The 16,529-nt window shown below is 30.5% G+C and overlaps 1 protein-coding gene across 2 annotated transcripts; it reads left to right on the plus strand.

Annotated features, from left to right (window-relative positions):
- The first annotated feature begins 3 nt into the window (after positions 1–3).
- LOC148621988 (lateral signaling target protein 2 homolog) lies at positions 4–16,200 on the plus strand. Of its 2 annotated transcripts, none has more exons than XM_088571419.1 (12): positions 4–129; positions 1,058–1,336; positions 1,582–1,728; positions 3,651–3,703; positions 5,379–5,468; positions 6,021–6,110; positions 6,451–6,552; positions 7,147–8,328; positions 8,925–9,094; positions 9,695–9,904; positions 10,294–10,397; positions 11,151–16,200. In XM_088571419.1, exons 1-12 carry the CDS (start codon positions 94–96, stop codon positions 11,268–11,270), a joined length of 2,583 nt encoding a protein of 860 aa, XP_088427545.1. In that variant the 5' UTR covers positions 4–93; the 3' UTR covers positions 11,271–16,200. The 2 variants fall into 2 exon arrangements, with proteins under 2 accessions (XP_088427545.1, XP_088427546.1); XM_088571420.1 differs by having other exon boundaries at positions 8,928–9,094.
- The last annotated feature ends 329 nt before the right edge of the window (positions 16,201–16,529 follow it).

Genomic DNA, 16,529 nt, shown 5'->3' on the forward strand with positions numbered 1-16,529 from the left:
GGAAGTTTTTAGAGGAACGGAAGTACAATAACTTTAGTGGATGACTAATTTTCTGGAACAATGTTGACATGAAAAACTCGAAGAAACAGAAACATGTATTCAATTCGAAGATGGTTATTTAGTCCGAAAGTATGTACTAATCTTCAAAATGTTTCTGCTTTGCTATACGTTATATTAACACTTGAGAAAGGCATGACATTATAGACGAAACTTACATTTATAACCAGGATATACTTTGAAACAATCCTTCGTTGTTATTGTTTACATTTTCCTTTTATCGTGTCCTAAAAATTGATTCTTTACCTTTGAGTAGTTTTACGCATAGAAGTCAATAATTTTTGTACATAATAGTTTGAATTAACCAGAAATATTATGTATCAGTTGAAACTTGAGTTGCTGGCTAAAATTAAAAACAATAAAGGAACCCATGTATGGCATGATTGTTTTGATTCATAGAGGCACATGGTCTTCACAATGCTGACACTTTGTTCATGTGCCAAATGTCCCCAGAACCAATTCTGGAAGACTTAATTTTTTTTCCACATCATTGCATTTGGTACATTTTTTGTAACTTTGAGCTGTTTCAATTTTTGGCATTTTTTAAGAAAATGTGGCAAACTCGAACTACTTTCAATGAATTCTGAAATTCTACTTGCGGAAACAAAAAGCTTGAGTGAGGTGAGTGGGAGATGAGGACATTAAGTACTGCTTAGATTGTTGATTAACCATTCTTAACCATAAACAACAATAAATACAAAAGGCATATATAATACAGTGTAATTTTAACCCATTTTAGACAGTAGAATTTGCTCCGTTTAAAGACGTGTTTCATGTGTATGCTCTGGCAGTCATTGAGTAGTTCATGATTACGTTTATCATGAACTACTCAATCTAGGTCAATGATACTTGGTGTGTAGTTGCGTTTGTTATTCCATACCTGTTTCATATGCCACGACAGTCACTGTCTAATATTAAATAACAGTGACCATGTGCAAGGGGCAAAACATGTCTCTCAGGTAACAGTTTTTTTTTTATTATTTTCAAATTAATTTTGTAGAAGACAGATTCAACCTTATTAGCGAAGTTTTATTTTACTGATCAAGAATTGAATCAAGTGGCTGCAGAATTGGACAGTTTTGATGGCAGGAAAGATCCTGAAAGATGTACAGCCTTAGTAACAAAACTTAGGGCCTGCCAGGATAAAGTTCTTAATGTGATTGAAAAAATAATAACAGAAGCTATACCTACCCAAAAAGCTCTTAGAGATTTTAGAGTAAAATTTCCAGATGATGTTTTGCAAGAAAGCTTGGCAGGTCAACTTTGGTTTGGTGCTGAGGTAAAGTAAAATAAGCTCGTTTTAATACCTATTATTTTAAATATCCTGCTTATCATGCACATGTCTAAAGGAAGAGTTAGAAATTAGATTGAAAAGGTTTATCATGATGAGCTTAATATTGAAGAACTAATATTTTCTGAATTGTTTTAATTGTATCTTCCTTGATTACTTTGAAATTTCTTTCTTTCACAAATGTAAAGTGTTTAACATTTTTTTACTAATTCAAATATTTCTTCGTTTTAAAGTGCCTTGCAGCTGGATCCAGTATAATGAACAGAGAACTAGAGAGTGCTAGTATGCGACCATTAGCTCGTGCCTTAACGAAAAATTTAGACAGACTTAGGTCTTTATTAAGAGAGCAGTGTTTAAGAAGCTATACATACAACGAAAGGGTGAGAATTTCGAATACCAGTAGATGTATCATATCATGAATACAAATTTAAAGCAAATGCTTCAATCACATGATGCAAACTAAATAACCTTCAAAATCAGGTATTTTTTAAAATTTTTGTGAGTATTTCTGCAAAAAAAAACTCAGGTGTGAATGTCTATTGTTGACAACTATGTTGTACAAATCAATCAATTCAGATAAATATTGACAGTGGGTGTTCCTTGTTCTAGTAAACAGTAATTTGATTGGTCAATATAATCTCAGTCATAGACTTTGCCAATAATTGACAAGTACAGTAAACTAATCAATGGTACGGTATTACAATATATGTAAGGTTCCTTTCTTTTTCAATACTTTGTAAATGTAAGAAGATCCCTTGTCAACTTTATAGGGGATTAAGACTTTCTCACTTTTGCCAGTTTTGGATGAAATGATCATGAACTTACATTTGCTTCAATTTTGTAACTTTTTGACATATATGAGCGTTTTTTCCTCTGTATGTCATGGGCACCCAGGTGTGAAATTAGTCAGACAAATGGGTCAAAAATATGATTGGTAATTAATAAAAATCATAATCTGGTATTTTTAATTACAAACAAAAGTTGTTTACAATCAGCCATTAAAGTCACACATTCTATAAGATTTTACTTTGTGCTGCATGCAAAATATGTGTTACAACATAGGGTTAATGGGCTTAAATTTGCATTTATAAAGACCAATAACTGGATTTCTGTATTTGTGAATTTTTGTAAAGGTAGCTTGTAGAGTTTGTTTATTCATATATATTAACAGTTAAAAAGTTGTGTATTCAGATGGGGATAAAGCCCTTAGGGATGATTTTGTGTGACATAGTCATATTCATTCACTAATGGATTATCAGCTAAGCCACTTTTGTTTTACAAAAGGGTGTTTACCCAGAATTACAAATTAATGTAATCAATATAATTATAATAATCAAATAATTTTATAATGCAAGGACCCACTCTAAGGTTGGGAAAACAATGGGTTTTGAAAGTTCAAAGGTCTACAAAACAAAAGTAGAACGGTCCATTATTTACTTAATTGAAACAGACCTTTTTTAGATAAGCAGTTCTGTATATCTGTTAAACCTGTCAAAGACACTACGAACTAATGAAATGCATTGCAAATAAACATTTTTCTTGAAAAATCCTTAGATAAGTTGCAGGGGACAATAAGTTGAGGCTGACAACTTGCCAAAAAATATCAACCTATAGTCCAAAAAATACGGTACTTGTTGATAATGATATTGCCATACAAGCATCCCTTTTCATATACAGAAATTGTTTTCTTCATTCCAAGGTTTTCTTTCTTTGCTACACCTACCATTAATTTCTGGATTGGCCCCGCCCACTTGTGAAATGGTATCTTTGATTGGTTGGTTGTCCTTGAATGAAGATTGCCCAAGTGATAAATGAAACAGTGAAGCAAAATTGTTTATACTTTAGTTATTTTTGCAGTAATTGCAAAATTTAACAAGCACAACAATAAATATGGTTGATGACATCACACAACAAAAACTTGGTCTATAAGATGATAGACACATTTTTTTTTCCAATCAGAGAGTATGTTACATCTGAAATTAAATTATTATTAATTAATTAAATTATAGGGTAAAAACAGTAATAAGAGATATATAGTTTAATTGAAGTCCTTAATCAGATTTTATCCCATTTTCATAAAATTTATATGATTATTAAGATATTAAATTTTAATGGGAAGTAGATATAGAATTTTCTTAAACATTTCTGTCTAACCAATAAGAAATATTAAAAATTGATACAAAACAGGAGAATATTCATTCCCATTTATTTTTTTATTAAAAAAAGTGACTTCAATTTGACTAGAGTGGAATGCTTTTTAATATTTGTTGTGCTTTAATCAAGTTTTCATGTGTTTTTGTAGATAAAAGAAGCACTTGTAATTTTTGACAAGTTATTTGCAGAATTTGAATACAGGTAAATCATGAATCTCTATACTAAGACTAAGAAACTTAAGTAGTAGATTTTAGTAGACATACAAACATGAGATCTGTAGAGCTTTTAACCAACATAAATAATAACAATAAAACAACACATATTATACACATAAAACATTTGCATGCAATAGGACACATAAAACACAATACATATAAGACACACACATAAGATGGTAAATCTTGCATGTATATAGTTGAAGTTAGCATATCTACAGTTAAAAGGGATCAAGACATGTTCAAGCACTTCGTTCTAAATAAGCACATGCATTAGCTAAAATGTTAAATAATCAAACATAAAATACTACTAAAGCTTAATTAACCATTACTGAACTGATCAAGGTAAATGAATAAAGAAAAAGAAAAAAGAATACAAATGTGAATTCTGTTTTGGTCATTTGAATGAGCAAGTACTTAATTCACGATTGTTTTTACTCAAATCTTAAAACAGCTTTTCTTGAAAATAAATTCAAAGTGATCAGAAATCATTGATATAAAAAATAAAAGGAGTACTAATTTAGTGTCTATTCTTATTTAAGTTTGGAGTGTAATCAAACAGTCTGTAAAAAAAAACTTTTTCAGCTGCTAGCCTGAAAAAAAACACAGAAAAATTTCTTTTGTAAGTAAGAAAATTTTTTCTGAATTTGCACTTCCCCAAATCAATTTTTACTGGACATAGAAATTGGGCTAGTTGCTATAGGCACAGACTGTTGAAAGAAGAGAAATGTTCCCTGTTTTTATTCTAATTTGATGATATAATATGATTAAAATGTTATTTTACTTTTCACAATTGGATTTGCCCAAGTAAAAAGCTATAAATTATAAGTAAAATGGTTTTAAAAAGCCCATTTGTCATTTTGATAACATGCCTATTCATACATACAGTACCAAGTTTGATGACATTCAGTTTTAATAGATGTTTATACAACTCGATTTTCATGAATTAATACATCAGACATTTTTGAAACAATTTAGATTCTTTATCTCTCTAAAATCTATGAATTTTTCATTTATTATCACAAAGCCAATGATTTGTAAAAGGGATAAAGAATCCTTGAGTTATGTCCACTTGTAACCCCATTGTGAACACTCCAGAATATAAGAATTAAAGTCCTTAATTTTGAGATCGGATTTACGTTAGCATACAGTGCTTTCTTTGAGTGGGGGTGTCATGGAACCAATCCCAGGCTGAATCATACTCAGGGATGATTTATTTCCGCTTTTTAGTAGAATTCTGCTTTTTCAAATCCAGATTTTACTGTTACGATTCTTTTTTTACTGTATATTTACTTTCGATTTTGACAATTTTCCCTTTGTTTGTAGACCTCATAAAATCATCCCTGCATACTACAGACTTAAAATTTGTAGTCACAGCTTTTCCACCAATCATATGGTATTTAGGTGATGGAGTAATGACTGGTTGGCTTCGAGTCAGATTAATGTGTCCCAGTGGGGGTGGCATACTTACCTGTGGGCTGTTGCTTCTGTGATCTAACACTATTAAGACCACGCTTAATATGTCACACTAGTACATAGCAGGATCTGTTCAATCAGTCAATCTTTCTTGTTTTGAAATGCATGAACTATCAGTGTCTGCCATAGGACCATAAACAATAATGAACTATGAATTAATCTAAATTATTATTATTTTGTTGTAGTTATGTGAGTACTATGGTACCGGTGAAGAGTAAGAAAGAGTATGATTTACTTCAGGAGATTACTGTACTGTTTTCAGAAACTGTTCAAAGGTATGTCAGAACCAGTGGTTCTTCATAAAATTTATCTACCATTTTTAAATTTATTGGTTTTTTTTTTAAATTAATAAATTTAGACAAAAATATGTTATTTGGTTTGAAAAAAATAAAAGAGATACACCTACTTTAATGGAATGTGTAATTTCTACCTTTTATTCCAATTTGAGAATTTGTTAACTGATATAAATAAATAAGAAATATTTTATTAACAATGCCGTAGTTATATATGAGAAATAATTTTACATTTTTTTTTTTTGGGGGGGGGGGTTGAAGAATCTATATTTCCTTTATATGAGTTATTCTTAAGTGGTATTTTATCATTAAAACAGAGTGGAAACTTGAATATTAAGTTATTGATTTTAAGTTATTCTCCTGTTAACCCTCCCACATAAGGGGGTAGAATCAATGAAAATTTTGGTTAATATTTCTATATTTTCTGTGAAAAATGCTATTATAAAATAATATAACAACTATTTCTCAAAACTAAATGTTTTAATTCCTGTTTGTCTCAAATTTTACATCAGCTATGAAATATTTGTTTTATAGGGCACTGAAAGTCAAATTGTTAACTCAGGACCTGATAGATGACTGTGATCCTGCTCTAATGTTTACTATACCTAGACTTGCTATTGTCTGGTAAGTTTTTTTGTAAGAAGTTTTAAAACATTAAGTTATTCCCTATTCTTCATATTGTTAAATAGATCAAAATGACTAATTGAAAAAATGTACGGTCAGTACTTTGTACTTTGTATTTTTCTTCATTTGACATTGTCATAATCAGTTTTTGAATGTCATGTATGTATTCATTTAACATTTAGGGATGAAATATTAAAAGTGAAAACTATTGTTACCCAAACAGTATTGGATGTTTACCGTAGAAATGCATGAGTTTTAAGTTTTTAATAGAATTGGCTTATTCTTTGATACCAAAACGTACATGTAGGTTTGATAATTTTGTTATCAACCTCCATTACAGTGGATTATTGATTTATCCTAATGGACCATTGAATCCTCTCTGTGATAGACTAGAAATGTCAGAAATGTTCAGACCATTCCAAACACTGTTAATTAAAATCAAGTAAGTACCTTGGTAATAATTTATTGGTGGTATGTTATTGTAAATAAAGAAAAAGTAGCAATACAGAAGATACCGCTGAAGGAAAACACTGACAAAACAATGCTATGAACATCATGAAGACCACAGACAAGAAACAAGTTGCTCAATATATAGGAACTTAATAGTACATAGAACAATGAACAACATGAACATGTCCTACAAATAAGTAGGTATTGGTGGTGATCCAAGAACACAACAACAAGAAGTGAATAATAAGATTCTCCTTTTTAATGCAAAAATTTGTTCTATTTGACTTGTATTCAGATGTTTAAACCTGTGAATGTTAAAGAACAGATATGAAAACATATTTGATAAAAAATGAACATCAATTTTTAGAGCCTATGCATTTACATAATCTGTGAAAATGTAAAAAGTCAATTTAATTTTCCTCAATTCATGCTTAATTTGTTTAACTTGAATGATTAATTGCCTTTTGTAAAATAAAATTTATCTCCCAAATAATTTCTTGCTCATAGCTTAGCTACTTATTTTCTTGAAACATTTTAAAGTTAAAGACTGCATGTTTTATAAATGAAGCCATGTACTTAATTGCAGAGAGTTACTTCATACCTTGACACCACGAGAACTTGCTGCCTTAGAAAAGTCTTTATGTACTAATGAAGCTGTAGAGAAAAATAAACCTAGTACTTCTGTGGACCAGAATTCTCAAACAGACCCTGGGTTTGAAGATTCTGATATTCCATCACAGTTGGAGAAATCATTAGAAAAACCTAATCAGTTGTCAATAGAAGTGACTAGTCTACCAGAAGAATCTCACAATAATCACTCCCCTGTTCCTAGTAAAAACAGTGGGGCACAGTTAAATAAATCAGAAAGCAAGGACTCTGGTTTACAGAGTGAAAATGTCAGTACTTATGGACTTATTTCTCCCGATGAAGAAAAATCAACATTTGGAGATGAAGATAGGCTGGATGACAGTGTTGGAAATGATGTAAATAACACTGCTGATTCAATTCCTGATCAGAAAGGACTTAGTTCAAATTCTGATATTGTTCAAGAATCTGTAGACAATGATACATATTCTACTGAGTTCATAGAAAATCCTACTTCTACAAGCTTAGATAGTTGTGATGCATGTGAGAATATATGTGACATTTGCCTTAATATTGTAAATGACATTATAAACAGTGTTGTTGAGCAACAGTCTAGTGATAGTGATCATAGCCCTGCAATTTCTGACTCTTCTTCAACCAATTTATTTTCTAACTGTGATAAACATACTTCTGATGCAGATCTGAATAAACAATCGGCTGGTGTAGGTCCAGATATACAGTTAAGTGATGCAGATGTACATGTAGCAGGTGATAAACATTTACCTGATAATGACATACAACCAAATTTGAGAGAATCTGAAAATTTGGAAAAATCTTCACAAAATGCAACAAATGATGAAGCACAGGGTTGTAGAAATACTAGTACTTCAAATGATGATGAGAAAGCTTGCTCATCTAAATCACATTCCAATGAGTCACAAAATAGATCTAGAAAAGCCTATGTAGAACGTAAGAAAGGAGCAGGTAAAGAAACAGATAATCAAGTGGATATAAAACAACCAAATAGGGTTCAGAAGGGAAAAGTCAGTAGAGTAACAGCTGTTCAAGGTTCAACAAGGTCACAAGAACCCCGTCGAACTAGAGTGAAATACCGATATAATGGGACTATCAGTAACACATTCTCAAGTGTCCACAGAAGTAGTTATGATTGGGAAGACAGTAGGTAAGTGTTAAGTCATATCCTTAACATATGTAAGCTTGCTGTAGATTTATGATTTGGGATCTTTGTACAATGTATGATGGTATAGACTTATTTTTAAAATTTTTTTTTAATCTATACCAAACCTACGGTACTGTAGATTTTAATGAACCTTAGTTTCAATATATTAACTTAATAAAGAGTTACACTCTTTCAAGGCAAACAAAGTTATTTAAGCTGAATATAAACATAATTCTCAGTTTAGAGTGTAGCTTGTATACCATACAATGTACATGTTGTTCATGTAGAATTCAGTTTTATAGTAATTATTGTACATGTGGTGATACTCTGTACTGGTACTAACAATTTTGTTAAGGATTTCTTGTGAGTGTCAAATTTTTGCTTTTTAAACTTTATTTTTGTGTGTCAGTGTGTTGGTCCCAAATGAAGAGTTCTTGATCAAAATAAAGTTGCAATAAAAATGTCTTGAAAGTAACGTTAAAACTTAAAAAGCATGTGATTGAAATCTACATTTTTCATGCATCAAGTACCACATAAATGCATTGATAAACAGAAACATACACTGACTATTTTACTTTACTTTATTTTTGTTTTTGTAGTAGCAGTGGTACTGGGAGTTCTGATACCAGTTCCTATACATCAGATAGCCAGGATGATGAAGAAATAGAACTGGCAATGAAGGCTGCAGCAGTTGCATCAAAGAAAGAAATAAGATCTAGATTCCGTAGCAGTAGTGATCTGATTCATAGATTGTTTGTTTGTATATCAGGTAAAACATGAAGTTTTTTTTATTTAAAAAGTTGGTATATTTACTTCAGTAGTTGACTTGTTAGTAGTTTTTCACTTTATGTCTTCTTTTCAAGAATAACTTGCTTTATCATACTACAATTGTATGAATGAATATGTAAAGAACTAATATTCTTCACTCTTAAGAGGATGTGTCTATATTGTATTTACCTTAGCTGTTCATCTGCCTGATCAATACTATTTTGATCACATTCTGGACAGAATAGTTTGATATTTGATATATTGGTATACATGATAAGTGCTGTGTTGTCTTCACACTTAGGAAGCTTTAATGCTTTTGAAGTATGCTGTTTGTAGCACAGTATAAATTTCAAATACATGTTATAATTTGTATTGTTGTAGATGTGAGGTATATGAGCATGCTTATTATTTACTGTGTACAATGTATCTATCATAATTTTTGTAACAATTTGACTACTTGAAATATTTTCAGTAGTATAAACTTTCACAAACTACTTCATTGGAAATGCTGTTTGTGATAAAACAGCTGTAGTATTATTTTACTGGAATGTTTTGTCTTGCATTTATTCATTATTTATAAAACACTTAAATTCTTTATCAGGTGTTGCTGATCAGCTACAAACAAATTACGCTGGAGATTTAAGAAACATTTTAAAGAGTGTGTTTGATATGAATTCCTCAAGTGAACCAGATGAAATTGAGAGTATAGGAACTAAATTTGATAGAACTCATCATATTCAGGCTCAGTTACAGGCAGCTAGGGTCAACAGATATCGCCGTAGCAACAGTCATCATAATCATAGAGCCAAAGGTGTGTAATCATTTGGATGATCAGTGTTGGCTGCAAATACAAATTTCAAATCCTTCAACTATTGACTGCAATTAATAATTGTGAGATGAGCAGTTATCAATACCAAATTTGCTACTTATGAAGTATTTTATTTCTAGAAAAAGCATTCCTTTGCAAATGTTTAGCTCAAACTAGAAAAAAACAATGACCAAAAACGAAATGATTATGAACATTTACACTTACTAAAAATTCGAAATGCAGTTTCTGCCTTTCATTTTTATTCTTTTTGGACTTTTGAATGCTAATTTGCTTTACAGAAGGAAATTTTAAGGCTAAGAATTTTGGTTTTAGAAAATCATATCAGAACTTTGATGCACACTTTCCAAAACATTTTGATGTCTTTTTAACAGATCCACCTGAATGGGTACCAGATGAAGAAGTAATAAGTTGCACTACATGCAGAGCTGTTTTCACTTTTGTCAGAAGAAGACATCACTGTCGTAATTGTGGAAAGGTATGTTTTATTCTATGCAAATCTGCAATTATTTGAAGACAGTCCTATTTATCTTCAGCATTTTGTATTTGCATGTTGGTTATGTGATAGCAATCTAGGTAGTGGGAGATCTTTGTTTTGTTCCCAAGTCAATATTTATGAAAATAATATTGTGAAGTTGATAGTCACTGTTCCTCTGCCAAGCACCTGTCACATAACAGATTGAATGATAGAGTGATTACTGGTTGGCTAGAGCAAATATGTTTGTAATGACATGCCTTTCTGTGTATTGCATCCATGAGCTATCATATTAAAAATACAGCTCAGCATAAAGGGCTGGCACAAAAAAATAGGGAGTAACAAAGGAATGGATGAGGAAAAGAAATGTTAAATAATTGGCATAATCTTCACTGTTAATGGTTTATAAGCCTTACTAATTTATATAAAAAGTTTTCTTTTTATCTTTTTTTTATAATTTCAGTGTTTTGTGAGAGCATGCCCCACCTTTTGTTTGACTATCTGTAATTTGTTTTTTTGATATTGAACTGGTAGCTCATGTGGCTTGTTTTAATTTCTTCCTGTTAATGATGTAACTACTACAAAATTTATTTAGCATTGAATTGTTAACAAAAAGAAACCTTAAGTCCATGTGGACAAGTTGAAAATGTTTTTGAATAAAGAACTTAATTTTTCTTATTAGAACCTTCTATTTGCTTTATAAAGAGTTTCCTACCCTGATAATAAAACTGTTGAAGTACTTTTTTATCTTTTCAGATTTTCTGTGGTCAGTGCTCCAACAACTATGTACCTCTTCCTCATTATGGACATGCCAGTCCAGTGCGGGTTTGTAATAGATGCTTATTCCAGGTTACGCCATTTACTGCAAATAATTGATTCAGTATACTGTTGATTTCTGTACCAGTGCAGATAACTAATAAAGAATACTGTCAAGTTCTGTAACACTGCAAATAACTGATAAAGATCTGTCAGTTCCTGTAACACTACAAATAACTGATAAAGATCTGTCAGTTCCTGTAACACTACAAATAACTGATACGGATTACTGTCAAGTTCTGTAACACTGCAAATAACTGATACAGATAATTGTTCTGTATTATTTCAGGTCACTAAGTTTCATCTGCTCTCAGCTTTAGACATATTTTTCTATTTGTGTGTACTCCATTCACTGGTACCCATATTGATGTGCTTAATTGTAAAATCAGAATATGTGCACATTAACATTAATCTAAACACCCATTGAAAGTACTTAAATTTTATATTCCAGCTTTTGAATAGATTTGTATTTATTGTTTGTATCTTTCAACTAATTTAGTACACATTTTTTTATGTTATAAATCTATTGACTAGAAATTCCATTATTGTGTCTCCTCTAAAACTTTAATTACAGTTAGTTAGTCCAAATATATTATACTTCAAAGTGTTGATCTGAATTAATGCTTTGGAAGAAGACAATAATATCACAGGCATGGTCTGTTACTATATCAGTTCTTGCCAAAGTAATATCCTGCTGTTTTACTTTGAAAGTTATACTTTACTTCCACATTATATTTATATGAAATGACTTTTGTTTTGCAAATTGCATATCAGAAAAGTCATTTTCATACATTTTTATATATGTAAGCCTAAATTTAGTGCATTTTAATATGTCTTATTTATTTCACAAATGATAGTGTGCACAAATAAAGAAGTACTATTACATCTACATCTATATGTTTTGGACATCATATGACACAATTTATAGTTAAAGTCTTTTGTCATGCATCAAGCACTACAGAGTTTTCACATGATCTTTCTTAAATCACAACTTTAAACATGTGTCAATAGTGTATGATTTAGCCACTGAATAATTTATCAGGTTTTCAGCCAAATAACTTCCATTTTATTTTTTATTTCATTTTGTAAATCATTCATATCTTTAGCTTTTTCAATAAGGGCATTGGTTTGTTTACATTTTCAATCTCCTTTATTTTTTTTTTATCTTGTTTGAGAACTGTTTAGTCAGAAAAAAAGCTTGACTATAATGAGATAAAAAAGTATGGTTTTAAGAATTAGTGTAATACATATCTAAATAAACATATTTTCCTCCATTGATAAAACTGGTGAATTTAACATTTTCATTCGGATTCACTCTCTTAGACCTCAGTAACTAATAAAGGATGTTTTTTTTTAATAATTCATACACAAAGTGCAATGGCAGCTTTATAAAACTTGGTTACAGAGTTGCAGTGTTTTGCAATTCTTCCATATCTTTTCTGCTTAAATTTATTGTTTTCAATGGAAGTAAAGTTGTATGAATGTATTTAAGACATTTTAAGGATTTTATCAAAACCATTTAAATAAACACTTGTAAAGTAGTAGTGTTGTGGTAGATCTATCACAGTGTTTGTTCATAGTAGTAGTATTGTGGTAGATCTATTACAGTATTTAATTTGCTCATTTTATAATTTTTCTGTCTGAAGCTTTATTTGTTGGAAGTAGTCTTTTGTTCATTGTTTTTGTGGTTAATATATTTGTACTAGGAACTTAATTTCACTGTTTTGAAGGTGCTATATTTATGTAAACCTTTCTTTCATCTGACTAAGATATAATTAGTTAAGGCTCTTCAGTATATAGTTCAGATTCATAAAAACTTGGCCATGAGGAAATTTTAACTATGTGTTTTAAAAGTTGTGTAGTTTGCCAGAATATTAATAAGTAATGTGGGTATATGAAAAACAATAAAGTTGTGTTTAACTTACGTTAACTAACTATTATGTAGCATTTAAATGCAAGAAACAAGTTCAAGAAACATGTAATGAATGTTTTATCAAACAGCATGCTCTTAAATTCACACACTTTTAGACTTAGTCAGATGATAGATGTGCTTACATTTATGTTTGTTTTGTTTCTTCCGTTTTTGTTACATTTATAATTTTGTTAGTTTATTATTTGCTTTTTACAATCATTTCTATACCCATATATAAGGTACTAAAATCATAAAAATAACAGGCATATCTGTAACTAAGTTGGGCTTTTATTAAAACATATTTTATTATATGAAGGTAGGAGATAACGTAAGGACAGAAGTCTAATTTACAGTGCTCACTATGTAGTATTTGTTTATTTCTGTATCCTTACTGTGTCAAATAATGGCTATGCATTTCTATGTTATTATTCTAAAGCAGGGTTTCTAACTAATTCTTGGAAATATGAAATAAGAAATATTTGTATGTTTTATTTTTTTTGCTCAGTATTGCCATCATTTGCATCCCATTGCCTTCTTCTTTTATCATCGTTATTAACTTTATTTTTTTTCTTTCTAAAATTGCTGCTTTATTACAGAAATCCTTTGGGTGCTCTTTTTGAATTTAAAGTATGTTGATCAGGGGTCAAATATAGCTGCAAATGGCTGTTTTTAAAACACCAATTTCACTTTTAACTATGAGACATACAGTGAAACTTCTCCAAACCGGCCACCACTGGGACAAGAAAAAATGACCGGTTTATAGGGGTGGCCAGTTTTGTGAAAAACAGCAATGCATTCTAAGAGCTGTTTCCATTAATGTGTTTTATAACTCTACACATTGTTAGTTTGTTGGTTGAGACATGTTTAATGCCAATTCAAAACTTTTGGCCTTTTATTACATTTCAATGCTTGCATCATTTGTAAATGATTTGATTTTACAAATGGTACTGCTGATAAAATAATGTTCACGGTTTTGAAAGAATGTGTATTAAAGTTCAAAGGGCTATTGATAGTAATTAATTATTTGTATTGTTTTCATAAATTAACTATCAACAAAGTCTAAAAATTTCACCCCTATGTTGTTTTGCTTGGGTACAGGTCATATTAATTGACAGTTAAAAGATCGTAAAGATTGTACTTTTAAATGACCTCGGTTGCCTGACGTGTGTACACACCAATTAACAGCCAACCATTGACAAAATGTAATGTCTGAATTAAATTTGTTGTCTAAACTACTGTCCCCTTCAATTATCATCTGTCCACTGATGAAATGCAAACCAGTCAGTGAATGAATTATTAATAGCGTAATATTACGTAATCATTTACAGTTTTGTCGACACATTTATTACAGGTGAACAATAACCCGGCGGCCAGAATTGAGAGGTTGTTTTTATTTGAAATATGTAACTAAAACTGTGAAAAACCGGTCGATATACGGTTTTAGGGGGTGGCCGGTCTATTGAAGACTAAACACACAGGTTTTAAGGTATATCGGCCGGACTTATGAAAACAGCCGGTTTGAAGGGAAGACTGGTTTTCTGAGGATCCAGTTTGGAGAAGTTTCACTGTATAACAAATAAAAGTGACCTTCATCTTCCTTCTTTAGTTTGACAAGCTCTGCAAAGTTGCTGTTGAAGTGAAGTCGACAACAAATTCTTAAAAGAGTTATTGCCATGAAAAAAAAAAACACAATGTCATTTTTTGTGGATTCTTTATGCCTGAAACCAAGAAGTGTTTCAGTCATATTGAGTTTTCTCATGTCTCCACGTTCAAGCTCACTTGAGCTTTAGTTATGATCATAGTTTTAAGTTTGTTTGATTCACACTTGTTTAATTTGGGTGATACATTTTAAGCAAAGTGTTTTTGCTATGCATTTATTTAATATTTTGAATGAAAAAATACACATACATAATTTGTAAACAAATTTTTGAAGTAAATTTTATTTTCTCTTAGTTTTGACACCCCCATATCAGGTCTCTTCAGCTCTTTTCTATGCTAGATTTTGAACAATAATTTAAATTAAATTGAAAAAATGCAACCATTCATTATAAATAGCTATATTGTTCAGTTTAAAATAAATCATCTGGAACATCCCTCCAATCTAGGGCAAATAATTGTTGGCAATAAAATGGGAAAAAGATATGATTTCAAGACATTTTTGGATTATGATTCAATGTGTTTCTGGATTGTATGATTGAACCTTTATGTCTTTCTGCTTTATTGTTTTAAGGTTGTATGGATATGTGGTTGTTAAAGTGTAATAGCTATATATATATCTATATTGTATACATGGACCTGAAACAGTATGATAGAGGAATGAGTATGTTCTGTTTTCTGATTTTTTGTGTTTAAATTTTACCCTTTGCTAAGTTGGCTGATATGTAAAAAAACTATAGCTTCTTCTTACTTTGGAACACTTTCCTGATCAGGGTCAAATAACATACTTACTACCTGGTAAATTCTTTGTAAAATGTAGAAGTCTAGAACTATTTCATACTGTATCTTTTATAAGGCATTGGCAGCTCTTTTGATGACACTATTGTTTAAGAGTAAGGCCAAAATGAAAATTATCCTAAATTCTCATCCCTTCCCAGCCCAATTTTTTCATTTTCCCCAAAAATTTCATTTTGATTTTTTTCCCAATTTAGGTAAATTTCTTTCAAATTGACAGCATTTCACTTAAATTGATAAAAAATAAAAAATCAAATTTGCCCATCTGCCTCTTATTTTGAAAAATGTTTGATGAGAATCTTAAGAATTTTTTTGTGATGGCCTAAAGGAATCAAGTTAATGCATTTTCAATATATAGATTTAAATCTTGAGTAACAAGTAAAACTTTGCCTGCTTGGGTTAAATTAAGCTGTTTACTTAATAATATACTATGATCTTTTAAGCATTTCATAATAGTTGACAAAGTCTAAGATCAGATGTTAGAGCACATGCAGACAGAAATTTTGTTTGTATTGTTAATCTTTTTTCTTAATGATCAATTGATTGAAAGAATTGATGTGTGATATAATTGATACTATTGCCTTTATTTTATATGTATTAAATTCATATTAAAATATATATCCTTAATACTTTTGTTGTACTTGCCACTGATTTTTTTACGCCTATCTTTTAAGACTTTCACACTTCACACAATTACTCAAAAATACTGCCACAAATTTTTGTGGAACTTCAGTGATTTGTTTCTTTTGATTGATGCGAGCTCTGTTTTGATTTTCATTTTTCAGATTTTTTTAGGGATTTCCCCTATTTGCTTAATAACCTGAAAATGCTTCAAGCAATTTTCTTGAAATTTTGTTGAATATTGTATTTTTATTACTGTAAGCTCTTTATGGAGCAATTTCCCACTTTTGGACTTTAACTCAAAAATGCTTCCACCAAATGCCATGACATTGTGA

Source organism: Perna viridis, chromosome 3, assembly GCF_037379345.1.
Source record: "Perna viridis isolate PV_CMFRI_1.1 ecotype Kerala chromosome 3, ASM3737934v1, whole genome shotgun sequence".
In the NCBI taxonomy this organism is placed as follows: domain Eukaryota; kingdom Metazoa; phylum Mollusca; class Bivalvia; order Mytilida; family Mytilidae; genus Perna; species Perna viridis.